Source organism: Quercus lobata, chromosome 11 (assembly GCF_001633185.2).
Source record: "Quercus lobata isolate SW786 chromosome 11, ValleyOak3.0 Primary Assembly, whole genome shotgun sequence".
NCBI classification, from domain to species: domain Eukaryota; kingdom Viridiplantae; phylum Streptophyta; class Magnoliopsida; order Fagales; family Fagaceae; genus Quercus; species Quercus lobata.
Window position 1 is genome coordinate 44,693,715 of NC_044914.1, and position 14,070 is coordinate 44,707,784.

Below are 14,070 nucleotides of genomic sequence, written 5' to 3' on the forward strand. Positions count from 1 at the left end.
CTGGGCTTGGGTCCGTGGACCAATGCAATGCCTTGGTTCTGGTCAAAACCTAGTTTTCCACATCCAAGGTAGTTGGTTTCCCCTAGGCTTGGGTCCGAGGACCATGCAATGCCTTGGTTCTATCCAAAACCTAGTTTTCCACATCCAGGTAGTTGGTTTCCCCTGAGGCTTGGGTCCGTGGACCATGCGATGCCTTGGTTCTGTCCAAAACCTAGTTTTCTCTTTGTGTGGGATCTTGGCTTTAGGGGAGTTAGCTCCTCGGCCAAGCCCCTAGAGTTTATCCATACGGTTAACGTTACCAGGTGCCTAGTTTACTCTTTACAGGGGACCTTGGCTTTAAGGGAGTTAGTTCCTCAACCCAGCCCCTAGTCAAGAAACATAGTCCCTAACAGAACTTTATACTAGAACTCTATAATCGACGGTTAGATATAACGAAGAAACTCTATCGACCCACTTCCTATACCAACACACAAGCCTTTCCCACAGACGGCGCCAATTGTAAGGACGCGATTCGTGACGGACCGTAACAGTGTCGGGTTCGCACGTGAAAAGGCCCCTAACAATATCATTTGTAGAGCGTGGGTTTGGAAGGCTAGGCCTTGTTCGATAGGCGGTGGGTTTTTCGCGGTGTTCGTATGAACTTAAGTTTTCCTACACCCCTGGAGTCTTTCTCCTGGAGGTGGGCTGGGAGGCCCTGGTTTCTGGCCATTTTTCCCAACCCCCTCTATAGATTACTTACTCTTCCTTTTATACTAGCTCGCGTCCACTGTCCTTCGTTCACGCGTAGGGTTAAACTTTCCAAGATTGATACTTGTCCCATCAGTCCATACTCAAAGTCGTTGGGGATGGTTGTAAAAGCCAAAGAATGCGGCTCTGTCAGGTTCAGAACATTAAATGGCAATAACAGCAGCTTTCCCTGGATATTTTAGATCTTTCTTCCATGTTCCAGTCCTATACCGTTTTTACCTTTCCCTTTGGAGGTACTGTGGGTCTGCCGAGGACTGAACTACCCTCGGCGGTACCCAAAGGCTATTTCGTTGAACTTGGGCCATAATCCTCCTCGGCCTGGGCCTTTGGACTCTCCCTGGGTAGAGGGGCCTGGCCCATAAATCATTTGCGCCCCACATGCAGTTTCTCCAAAAAAAAAAAAAAAACCCTATCTACATTAAACTCTACCTTTTAGTTTACGACAACACCAAAGAAGCAATCTTTGGGGAGGGATTTGATAGAGCATGACGTTAGACGATGAAATAGATTTAGCTATAATTAGTTTAGACTTTTTGATATTATTGCAAGTTGTATATTGGTGGTACATTATATAAATAGATTTGTGACGTGATCAATATTATATTTAGCCTATAATTAGTTTAAACTTACTGATATTATTGCAGGTTTTGAGTAAGAGAGATTTTGTGTCAATTCTATCTAATTGGGGTGTGGGTCAGGTTTGAACCCAACCTAAATCGTGCTCAGCCCAAAGGTTTTGTCATTTTCAATTTTAAAAACTGACCATTATTTTTAATAAAAAATACTACATCCACCATTTTTTATATTATTTTCATAATAAATTTTAAGTGAAAAATTATTACTAATTTTAAATAAAAAACCACTATTAAATTTTTTTTTTTTAACCCACAATATCGGCCTATAACAATTTATCACTTAAAATTTGTTACGATAACGTTGTTAGCCATGCATTTCTTTTTTTTTTAGAGAGATAAGTTAGTAGAACTTAGAATTTTCTGTTTGGAAAAGTAAACAAATCACATATCCAAAAGACACTTAAATGAAACCTCTATTAAAATTATATTTTTTATTTACAATACCGGCCAATAACAGCTTATCACTTAGGTCTGTTTAGTAATGTTTTTCAAATAACGATATTTGTATTTTTTTGAAATGCATATAAGTAAAAAAATGTTAAAACACTACCAAACGGCCTTAAAATTTGCGACAACGTCGGCCATGCATTTCTCATTTTTGATAGAAAGATAAGATTGTAGAACTTAGAATTTTCTGTTTGGAAAAGTTTGGCCTTTCTTCCTTTAAATAGACACATGTCCGAACACGTAAACAATTCCAAGTTTTCAACGCGCAAATTCTTTGGCGGCTGCTACACATGTCACAAAACACAAACACAAAAACAAAACAGAACTGTTACACACTCAGACATCATTTTGAACCAAACAAAAAGCTAAAAAGCAAAAAGCAAAAACAACAAAGAAGCAACCCGAATTCTGAAACCAGAACTTGAGAGAGTTTTTTATTTGACAATGGAGACTGTGAGGGAAGATGTGGTGGAAGAGTATAGCTGGAGAGACGTGAAGGTCCCAACTTTGGCATCACAGTCAGAGCATAGGAAAGAATCAGGAGAGAGAAGGGGAGGCCGTGACATACTTGTAGCCGTGGATCATGGACCCAAGAGCAAATTCGCCTTTGATTGGGTCCTCGCTCATCTCTGCAGAACTGACGACACTGTCCATCTCATCCATGCCGTTTCAAGTTATTTCAATTTCACAATCTTTTTCATAGTTTTAACTGTTTCTTTCTGAAAATGAAAACCTTGAAAGTTAATCTCTTTTTGTGGTTTTAGTTTTGGAATTGTAATTGTTGGGTGTTAATATTTCTGGGTTTTGTTTGGTTTGGTTTGGTGTTTGTTTAGGTGTCAAGAACGAGGTAGTGTATGAGATGAGCGAGCGGCTTATGGAGAAGCTTGCGATTGAGGCTTTTCGGGTTGCCATGGTAAGTATTTCATCTTCTTTCATTTGGTTTTTTCTTGTTCCTTCTGCATTTACTTTATTTTTTGATAAGCGAGCAGAAATTTTTATTGAAACAAATCAAGGACAGAACATCTGTAACAAAGACACTTAATCCCAAAGGTTTACACATTTTGACACAACTTACAAGTACCAGCACAAATTACTCCTCAAGCAAAGGCTGTAAACTAAGCAGCCTTTTTATGCAAAACAGATTAAGGAGGGATTCCCCAAGCACAGAACAACACTCTATCAAGAAAAGTGTTCTTGATACTCAGTCTTGTAATCACACAAGCTTTAGCTTTCAATATGATAATCTGAACAAAGCCTTCTTCAGTGTTAACCTGTCCACCATGGATGATTCTATTTCTTTGTAACCAAAGGTGGTATATTGTGGATCCCCGTGTTAACCTGCTAATTACTGCACTCAAGCTCTTCCATCTCCAGTTCTTAATACCCCATTCCACCAATCTTTCTCAATCAGTTGGAGGGTTGAAATTCAAACAAAACTGCATGGCCAATGTCCATACTCTATTGGTGAATGAGCATTCAAAGAACAAGTGACGTCTAGTCTTCCAAGCATCTTCTGCATAAAACACATACCCTGTCCCCTTTAAAGCCCATTGCACAAGTTTTCCTTAGTAGAGAGCCAATTTAACACTGCTAACCAAAGCAAGGAAGCATGTCTAGAAATAGCCAAAACCAGACCAGTTTAGCCCACTTGGCCTCAGCACTTCTCATTGTAATAGTATTCCAAGTCTTTGAAGTTTTGAAAATACTAAATTTAGATGGCATCCGCAATGGTTTATCCTGATCTTTGACTTCCACAAGAGCGAGCTTGCACTGAACAGCCACAAATGCATCATATTGAGCCTGACCCCAGCACCACTCTTTTTTTTCAGTACTCTAAAACTTTGTCCTCAATGTTGCTTGTTGCATCTTATGCAATCCTAGGACCATATTTGGTAAATACTAGGAAGCACAGACACTTCATTTGGGTTGTGACACCCATGTTGCACCTGTACTTGTGCTTCCTAGGAAAGGGCTAATTTTTCAAAAATTGATGTGTTGCCATGTCATACCCGTACCCGTGCTTCCTAGGGTAAATAAAATCCCATCAGGGTGCCACCAATCATACCAAAGATCCAAGAGAAACCGTCCCCAATTTCCAACTTAAAAAACTGCCTGGTTTCATTTTAATAACTTTCCTCCAACCCCAAGAGCAATTTTGGGGATTTTAGCCATCCATAAAATCCTCCACTTTAACAAGCTCTCTTTCACTTATGCCACTGATAAAGATCCAAATTCCAAATATGCTTCATAATTGCAGCTTTATTCCATTCTTCAACTCTCTTCAACCCAAGACCACCTTCAATTTTGGTGGGCAAACTTGAGCCCAAGCTACCTTAGTGATAGTGTCATTTCCATTCCAGAGGAAACTGTTGAACTTATGTGCTATCACTTTTACGACTCTCTTAAGAAGAATTAACACACTAGCCCAAAAGACTAGAATGTTTTACAGAACAAAACTCAATGGCTGAACTCTGCCAGCAAAGGACAGTTTCTTGGTGGTCCAGGAGCAGGAGCAGATTCCTGCAAATATCTTGTCAACCAAGGGCTAACATTCCTGCAAACTAAGTTTACTAGAGATTAAAGGAACCCCCAAATATCTAACTGGAAGCTTGCCCTTGCTCAAACTTAAGTAAGCTCAGAATCCGATGTTTCAGTTAAGAATCCACATTAGAACAAAATACTTCACTCTTCTTGGTGTTTGCAGTCAATTCTGACAATATTTTAAACTCAATTTGACCATCTTAACAAGCTGTAAAAACTTTGGATCATCAGCAAGCCTCAAATGCAAGGGTGGAGCTAGGATTTTTTGTTTGGAGGGGGGAGTCAAGGTAAACCATCACACACATGCACATATATAAACCTTAATATTTTGATACTAGAGTTGGTCATAATTAATAAATATATTGTATACAGAACTATCAACTTTGACATATGTATATTTGCTAGATAATATTTTTAGGGGAATTTATCATCTTTTAAACTCCAATAAGTATACAAAAGTTGTCTAGTCTTATTAAACATATACAAAAAGTGAATTTGAGAAACAGAAACCACCTTGTCTATATAACTACTAAGGCCAATTAACAAATTCTATTGTTTTTTAAGAGTATCATTGGACTAACTTAATATTTGGGGGAGCCAACTTTAATTTTTGTAGCTAAATATTTAAATTTTTTAATAACTATACATAAAATAAATGAGTTTTTTAAAATTTTGGAGGGGCCATGGCCCTCCTAAGCTTAGCTGTAGCTCCGCCCCTGCTCAAATGAGTTAGCTGCAACTTATTGAGAATGGAATCTGAAACTTCTGGATTCCTGGACAGGTTTTACGTCAACTGGGAAAACACCTCTATAGCAATGACAAAAAGATAAATAGACAAATAGTCACCTTACCTCTTCCCTTTCTTACCACCAAAATAACCAACCAAATTACCATTTAAAGCCACAGAGAATTTTGTAGTAGTTGTGCACTCTCTAACCTGATCAATATATAAACTTGGAAAGCCAAGAACTGGATAAATTCCCATTCCACAGAGTCATAAGCCTTCACTAAGTCAACTTTGATTGTGCACCTTTGAGGTCTCTTTGTTTCTGTGGTAACTTTTCACCAGTTCTTAACTACCTATGCTATAAAATATATTTTCTGATGTGTTTCTACCTGCAATAAATGCTGTCTGGTCGTGGCTGATAATTTGACTCAGCAAGGCTCGAGTCTGTTTGTAAGGATTTTATTAATGCACTTATAAATGATGTTACTACAAGATTGGCCTAAATTCACCCATAGAAGAAAGGCTAGAAACTTTAGGAACCAATGTAAGAATAGTGGTATTTACTGCTCCAAGTAGCTTTTTTGAATTAAAAAGGGAGTTACTAGAAAGAATCATCTCATTTTCTACTAAAGATCTTGATTTTTTTGAAAAAATATGCTGTGAATTTATCTGAGCCAGGACCTTTGTCTCTATTAATGGAAAGAGCCTTCTGGATCTCTTCAGAAGAGAGCTCCCTTTGCATCATACTTGCTTGCTCTCTAGATATCTGTATAGGAAGCAAATCCGATATTCTGGTTTTATACTAATCTCCAAGATGGAAGCTTGAATCGTGTAACATTATTTGTTGGAATTGGACTGCCACATATTTTATTTGATTAATTTCAGTGACACTGTTTCCTTGCTCATCTTTGCTTGATTGGACTATAGCATTACAATCGTTTCTTGTTCTTCTCTTTTAGTTTTGTTTGAGCATTGTAATTTGAGAAGTTGATGTATTGTTCCCATGATATTCTCCTTGTATACTTCTGTATTTTTTGGTCATTAATATAATTGAGTTATTTATTTATTTATTTTAAATTTGAATTTTTTAAAAAGGCTTACCTCTTGACAATGCTGTGAAAATATGCAGTGTTATTGTCCCCTAGATTAAGCCATATGTTCATAGATTTTTAAACCATTATTAATCAGCAGCCTGTCTCTGTCCCCCCCCCCCCCCCCCTTTCTATTTTTTGATGCTATCCTCTTGCTATCTTTCTTACTCAACTGAGGTTGATTTTGTTTTGTATGATTAAGGTCCTGCATCATCAAACTTGTTCTGTTGGTTCAACTAATGTGCCCTTTTGGTCTCTTTTGCAATAGTTTGGGACACCCAATGCAAGCTACTCATTGCTAAAGTTTATAGTCTATAGTTACAACTTACAAATTGAAGTGTTCCAGTGTGTTAATTTTCTGATGTAGAATCTAGAACTTGTTTGAATGTTAAAACTTAGATTCTCTTCACTACACTTGTTAGAATGATGGTTAAATGATTACATTCTCCATTTCCTATCAACTTAAGCTTTTTGTGACAATAAGTAATTTATCATGGTATCAAAGTAGGTGGCTGTGAATCAAATCATGTTTTCCACCCTTCCTCCCATTTAAAAATTTAAAAACCCCACGTGTTGGATCTCACTTATTAAGGTGGAGTATGGGCCAAATATGTGAGAGAGAGAGAGAGAGAGAGAGAGAGAGAGAGGGGGGGGTTGGAGGCGGGAATTAAGTTCAGAATTTTTATATTGGCTTAAGCTTCTTATTGCATGGAGATTCAGCTTGAAATTATAGTCATCTTGAAAGTTTAAATTTGTCGCTAAATGCCTTCATCTCCTGTATTCTTTGTCTAATTTAAATTGCACTTATCTCCACTCTCCCAATCTGATATGTGATGACACTTACATCTGAAGTGTGATTCATGGAGTCAAGCTAAAATGTCATTGCTTCATGCATTCTTTGCTTCTCATCTTCAAACAAGTAGTTCACATGAATGGATTTTCTCTTGCAATTAAAACCCTCAATGCATGACTCCAACTTGTATTGAAACAGCCAAAAATAAATTTCTACATTGATAAGCTGCATCCAATTGCCTCTGTGGTTCAGTTTGAATCTAATTTATGCTTACGTGAGAAAAGGCAGACTCTTGCATCCCTAGCATTTTCTTTGTTGCTTGAGCATTCTTTCAATCAATCATGTACTCCCCTTAACTTTAGTTATTACTAAGCTTGACCTATTGGGATATGCTGTAGCCAACTGAATATAATATAATACCAATTTAGCTTAAACTAGTTTTATACATAAATTTGCCACAACTAAAAAAATTGATATAGTGAAGTGTTGCTACTTTGAGTTCTTTTATTGTCATTTATAAATGGTTTTGATGGAATAGGTAAGGACTAAGGCTCGGATCGTGGAAGGGGATACTGGTAAGGCAATATGCAAGGAAGCTGAAAAATTGAAGCCTGCAGCCGTGGTCATGGGTACCAGAGGCAGAGGCATTATTCAAAGGTTCATCCTCCCTCCCTCCTTCTCTCCCTCTCTCTCTCTCTCTCTCTCTCTCTCTCTCTCTCTCTCATTGTTGTTGGACCTTCAGTGTGCTGCAGGGTAGTGTGAGCGAGTACTGCTTCCATAACTGTAAATCAGCACCTGTCATAATTGTTCCTGGAAAAGGTATTATTTCTCACCAATAAAATCCTATAAATTTCCTATTAATGAGTATTCAGTCTCAAGGATTTCATATCTTGGATTGGCAGCAGCTGGAGGCGAATCATTGACCTAGTGAAATGGGCATATAGTAAGCTGTTAGTCCTGAATGTTGGGCTACTAAGAATAGCTTGCTTGGACGTAGATACTTGCTGGGTTTTATTTTGTTTTGTTTTATTTGTATTTATATATTTGTTTTTGGTGTGTATGTGGAAGATATTTTATGATTTTATGTGATGTGAATGAACACTATATATAGCAATTTGGGGGTAATGGATGTGGTACACTGCATAGCTTGCTTGTATATTGTATCAACTTATTTAATGGAACTAGCTGTTGATGTCTGGATGCAATTTGGGGGGATGGATGTGGTACACAGCGTAGCAAATTTGTAGGATCCAAGTCATCCCAAAGTTCTCAAGCATGAAGATATATGATCATTAGAGTTTTCACTTCTTTTTTCTCTCACATAGACCAATGCATATGCGATATGCCCACCCAGATAAAACATAATGCTCTTTGAGCTAACTTATTGTATAAAGTATAGACCTAACAAAATATTCTAATTCAAAAATGCTTTGTACCTATTTTCTTTCTCTTTTTCCATTATCTGGCTATCCATGTAATCCAAGTCTTTTAGTTATAAATTTTGTCCATGTGTGTTGCTTGTGTTGTCCCCATCGTCTCGTCCCCTCATCTCAATTGATGGATCACAATGATTTCAGTAGATTCTGCTACTAACAGTTATCCATACCAATTTAGCACATACTGGCACTTGATCATCCCCCTTCCATTAGCGTGCATTTCCATCATTGTACTTGGACTTTGGGATGCGGGAATTTAGGAATCATGTATGTTCCGATCTTAGCCCATGTTGGTTTCCATGTTAGTTTCCCATAAAATATGTCAGTTCCATGTTCTTATATACAGCCACTTGGTATGTGTGACTATGCAAAAGAATGATATACTTAGCCTGTGATATCTGAAACTAAAAAATTCTTTCCACTTTAACCCTTGGGCCAAGCCCTGCTCTTGATAATTGGCCTATCTCCTAATATTAATTGTTTTTACCAATTAAGTCATTTGCGTATGTAGATTTTTATGGTACCATCCAAACATTATCTCGAGTAGAGCTTGGCCAATGCATGACAATAATCTCTAGGACCAAGCACAAGTCCTTGTACTTAGGCTTGGTAGGACCTGGGTACTTTTGCTGGGAACAAAATCTATTTTGGGTTGCCCTTACCACAATGACTACAGAATTATTCTCCCACCCAATATACCATTGAAAAAATTACCTGTACTACTGGTAAGTTCTACTCAATATTCTTATCTTTCCCTTCTGTTTTCTGAACCACAGAAAGATTTGTCTTAGGTTCCATTAATTATTGTTAGGATTCTCCTACTAGAAGAAGACACAAACTTGAGGGCTCAATTGTGCCTAACAAGTCTTTACGAGTGGCATGAACATTTGCACGCTGCCAATAAAATCTGTCTTTTTAGCCTTCTTATTCCGTATGAACTGCACCATGTGAGTGAAAGGTGGAGAGGAGAACCTCAAAGATTAGAAGTGAAAGTTTCACAAAAAACTGAAATGGACCCAAGAAAGGGAAAGAGCAATATCATCTCTCACCATCTCAAGGGACAAAGAGTAGCAAAAAGATCTTGCCCAAGGATGAGGCCAGGCCCATCCCTTTCACCGTTACGTTTGGCTTGATAATGAAGGAAAGCTGAGGTTCTTGTTAACTCTATAATAGCAGGAAGATGCGGTGAAGGTGTGTACAAACCTTTAGTGGTCCCCCAATCATTGCTGCAGCCTAACACTGAAAACTGAAAAGTGAAAAGCTCGTTTCTTTTGTAGTAAAATGGAGATATAAAATGCCTATATAAGTTAGAGAAGATATGAACTTTTTGTATGTAGAAAAGTCATAGGAGTACAGGTTCATCATTCATAATTTTGTTGATTAAGTTTAAGAATAGGCTAATCTTCTGAGTTTTCCTTGAAATTGATAGAGAATTGCTGGCCTGGTGTGAATGATCATTTGTGTGAGGACAGATCATCTGTACAAAAACAGAAAAGATTTTCAGAAAGACTAAGTCTCTCCACCCCTGAAACCTTTGAAAATTGATAGAGAATTGCTGGAAACCTTTGAAAATGATTCTGAAATTTTCTGCTTGACTACCATTTTCTTTGTGATCAAAAAAATTAGTTACTGATGTATTTTCATGCTGCATAACATCATTGTCTGGAATAAACCTTGTTAGGATTAGGTACTGTTAAACTTTTCAACCAACTTTTTTGTAGATCATGTATTTTTTTTTTTTTAATAATTTTTAGACATAGGCTGTTAATAACTTTAACATTGCTGAATTCATCATCATATATATGGTGTAACTGAAAGGGAATGAGAAGCTGCTGCATGAATGAGGGTCATTCTCAATAGCTAAACAAGCAGATTTACATTACCAAAGTCCATAGAATAGCTGAATCAGCAGAATTACATTATCAAGTTTTGATATAAAACTAACTGCCATAAATTCCCATATGTCATTGAAATTTTATTGGGGATATATCTTTGTAGCCAGGACATCAATGATGTTTGAGTCCTTTTATGTTCTGCCATACATTAAACTCAGAAGTTTGGAAATAAAAGTAGATATGTTAATGATGTGATTCAATTATAATGTGCTAGACTGCTAGTTCCCTAGGGACTTTGAGACCTTTCTAATGAGTTGTGCAAGGATTGGATATTTTTGTTCTCTCTCTATCTGGATATAATTATTATAGTCTATTCATCATTCTGCTGCATAATTATAAGCGTCTCAATCAACATATTGTTCTGTCAAAAAATTGAAGCCAGTCGGTCCACTAGTAGGTTCATGTCTTGTGTGTCCTTCACAAGAGTGCCTGAAGTTGTCTCTCAGGTTCATCCAATGGAGGGACAATTGTGCCACTGGATTACAGAGACACTTTCCTTTCACATTAACAAATATGTTGTGGCAGTTCTTCCATCCCAATCACAGCTTGCAGGTCTGTTTAATTTTGTACTGTTTTGTCTTGAAATTGGAATGAGAGGTTTATTTATCTCAAACAAGGGTGTTATCTTTAGTGTTTACTGTAATAGCAAAACAGTTTGAAATTAAAAGGATGTAAACTAGATTAGCTTAGTGTTATTACTTTATTCCGTCTTTGTCCCACCCTTGGTCCTGTCATCTATCACCATCAACTTTTCTTAGTACCTCTCACGCAATTTAATCTCATAATGGTGAGATTATGACAGAAAAGAAACAAATAAAGATTGTTGAGGTTAATAGATATTGATCTTATTCATACTATGAGGCAAGTATACATACAAATATATACGTTATGTACTTCAACTAGAAAAAAGAAAAAGAAAGAATCTGGATCAGAGGCACGTGGAGTAAACTCATCCAAGAAATTGTATGATGGATACATCGATTCACATCTCCATCTTTAGATTGCTAGCTTCAATGGAACCTGTAAAAACAATGTAGTGCTTTTAGTGTCAGCATTTGGCAAATGTTTCATTTAATTTGCAGATGTGGGGGGGGGGGGGGGGGGGGGGGGGGGTTGGGGTTTGTTGAAAATGGGCTATATGATGGAGTTTGTAGACATGGAAAGTGGAAGATGATATCAAGCACCAATTGATGCAGTGATTAAAACAACCAAAAAGCATCAAGTTCATGTGATTCATGGACTTAGCTCATAGTAAGTAGAGAGTAGACCCATTTCAATTTATGCAACTCTTTTAGCAAGTGTTTGCTTTCATGCATATTCGCCATTATTTGATGATGATAGCGATTATGTGGTATAGTGTCAAAGGCACCACACCTTTGGTGGCTTCCTTTTTCTATCAAAGCAGGTCGTGGGTGTATTATGGTCACTGAAAAAAAGCTGTGGATTTAATCATTTTGGAAGAAAAAGATACAGAGATCCTTATTATCAACTTTCTTGATTTCAATGAAAAAAAGATACCATACTTTCTTAGAAAAAATCATTAAAGTTTTTTTTGGGGGGGGGGGGGGGGGGGGGTACCATATGGTCTCTATCATTGGTCAAAAAATCCACTTTACTTCATTTTCACCTTAAACTGATGGAAACATGGAACCAAAAAGTGTGACATGCTAGCTCTATCTACCTGTAAATGGTTGGGAAGGAAAGGATGTTGATCTTCCTTGATGGAACTCTAGATTGAGCAGGTTTTGTAAATCGGCATCCCAAGTTGAAGAAGGCGGTAGTTGCTGCAGGGCAAGTTTGATATATTTTAGAAATTGATGAATTTAATTGACACAGAACAGCATTGGAGCACAAAGTTTAGAAGCAATTACAGTGAAGCAGGGTGTGTCAATATATGTTTCAGGGATCGACATAGGTGCACTGATGGATCGTCGAAGAGCCATATCAGATGAATTTATCCCATTTTCCAAACCACAACACGCAACCACTTGTGCTGGATTAAACTGAAGGTAGGCAGGATTAGTCATTTCGGATGACATTCCAATTGTTGGAAAACTTGTTGAGCAAGCAGGAAACATCTGTTGATATTGAAGTAAAAAGAGAATGAGCAACATAAGGAAATGCTGGACACCAAGGTTTCCCAATGGAACGAAAGAACATGAATTTTGCTTAAAATTGACCTTCTGTAGAGTTAGCAATCAAGAGTCTTCAGGCAACTCAATTTTAATTGCCAAATGGATGGCTAATACACACATGCCTTATATTCTCCACATATGTATATTTTTCTTACCTCTTTTCCAAAGAAATCTTCAATGTTGAAGTCGAGCCTTGGATTTACAGCAGCTAGTTTCATGGACAGGAACTGCATATTGTAATGACAAGAAGACCCATTTCAGAATACAATGAAATTTCAAAATAGATGAAGAATTACATAGAAAATTAGCAGGTAAGCCACCTCTACTTGTCGTTGAAGAGATTGAACATAATTGATGATTTCATCGAGCATTCCAGCTTTCCCTGTGATCTTGTTACACCCTGGTACTAAATCCTGCAGATACTTCATTCTCTCACTGATCTTTTCCCTCCTCACCTGCATAACACATTCATAAATGACATAAATTACACAAACTGCTGAAGAAAAATTCTGGATGACTGCAATAATGCCCAAATAAAGAAAATACCACAAATTCTTTCTTACCCTCTCAGCTAGACTGTGGCTGTCTGTGGCCTGGCCGCGGCGTGCTCGGACATGAATATAATCCGGCTTCTGAACCTCGGAAGCTTTTGAATTCTCCTTTGAAGTATCAGAAGAACTTTCTCTATTGTTGTTGTCGGCGGTGGTGTTTTTGGCGCTGGTTTGCTCTGTGATCTTTGATTCCCCGTCCTCTGCACATAATTTGCTCCTCTTGTCTTTGGGTTCATCTTCCACAACAACCTACACATATCCAAAAGAAATCCTCATCAGCAAATTCAGCAAAACCTGCCAGACAGTGTTTCTTTAAAGATCTTAACCTTATGAAGTGGTCAAAAAGCCTCTAATTTGTAAGTCATTCAAAAGTCATAAACTTTTTATGTCAAAAGAGTAGTTCAAACTGTGCTTTCCAAAATATATTCTACAAGTGGAACAGGGCATTCATTCAAAACAAAGAGAAATCAAGTACCAGGAATTAATCGTTCATTAAACACCATGCAAAATTGCACAATCAATAGACAATAAATGAGTACCAAAAAGAAGGGAAAGCATTGAAAAATTAAAGTATCTTTTTTTGGGGGGGGGGGGGGGGGGGGGGTGGGGGGGGGGGGGCATAGTTTTACAGTCTCCATGGTAAAAACTTTACACAAATCCTGATAATGAAAAACACCCACCTGATTGTTTTGCACTTTATCAGCCTTCCTCTTCTTGGAGCTCTCTTTCCCAACTGGCACTGATACCTTGCCTTTTGGCTCAGCCACCGCTGCCACCACCACTTTTGGTGGGCAACTTGAAGTCCTTGAAACAGCACCAGCAGTCATCTCAAACTCACTACTGGTCCCATTCACCAACCCACAAGACTCAAAACCCATGTCAGGTAACTCAAGCCTGCCCAACTCAGCCCACCTATTTTTCAAGCCAGCTGAGTCAACTACTTTCAATGACTGACTCACCACCTCTCCAAGCACCAAATCACCACCACCAGTACCCACCAAACCCTGAAAGTTCTGAACTTGATGAGGACCCTCGTGACCCTGAAACACAAGACCACCACCACCACCACCAC

General features: G+C 37.9%; 2 protein-coding genes across 3 annotated transcripts in view; one reads left to right on the plus strand and one right to left on the minus strand.

Moving 5' to 3' along the window:
• The first annotated feature begins 2,095 nt into the window (after positions 1-2,095).
• Positions 2,096-8,186, plus strand: LOC115969223 (universal stress protein PHOS32-like). 2 transcript variants are annotated; one of them, XM_031088823.1, is made up of 5 exons: positions 2,096-2,502; positions 2,663-2,742; positions 7,520-7,638; positions 7,724-7,800; positions 7,887-8,186. In XM_031088823.1, exons 1-5 carry the CDS (start codon positions 2,274-2,276, stop codon positions 7,907-7,909), a joined length of 528 nt encoding a protein of 175 aa, XP_030944683.1. In that variant the 5' UTR covers positions 2,096-2,273; the 3' UTR covers positions 7,910-8,186. The 2 variants fall into 2 exon arrangements, with proteins under 2 accessions (XP_030944683.1, XP_030944682.1); XM_031088822.1 differs by having other exon boundaries at positions 2,098-2,502; positions 7,884-8,186.
• Positions 8,187-11,113: 2,927 nt separating this feature from the next.
• The window catches only part of LOC115967396 (transcription factor bHLH63-like), a 26,413-nt gene continuing 23,456 nt past the window's right edge, over positions 11,114-14,070 (minus strand). Inside the window, exons 2-8 of the mRNA XM_031086483.1 lie at positions 13,679-14,067; positions 13,011-13,247; positions 12,768-12,902; positions 12,603-12,674; positions 12,184-12,390; positions 11,994-12,096; positions 11,114-11,332 (exon numbers count right to left, since the gene is read on the minus strand). Coding sequence (XP_030942343.1) covers positions 11,295-11,332; positions 11,994-12,096; positions 12,184-12,390; positions 12,603-12,674; positions 12,768-12,902; positions 13,011-13,247; positions 13,679-14,067 — 1,181 coding nt within the window. The 3' untranslated portion in view covers positions 11,114-11,294. The remainder of the gene's footprint in view (positions 11,333-11,993; positions 12,097-12,183; positions 12,391-12,602; positions 12,675-12,767; positions 12,903-13,010; positions 13,248-13,678; positions 14,068-14,070) is intronic.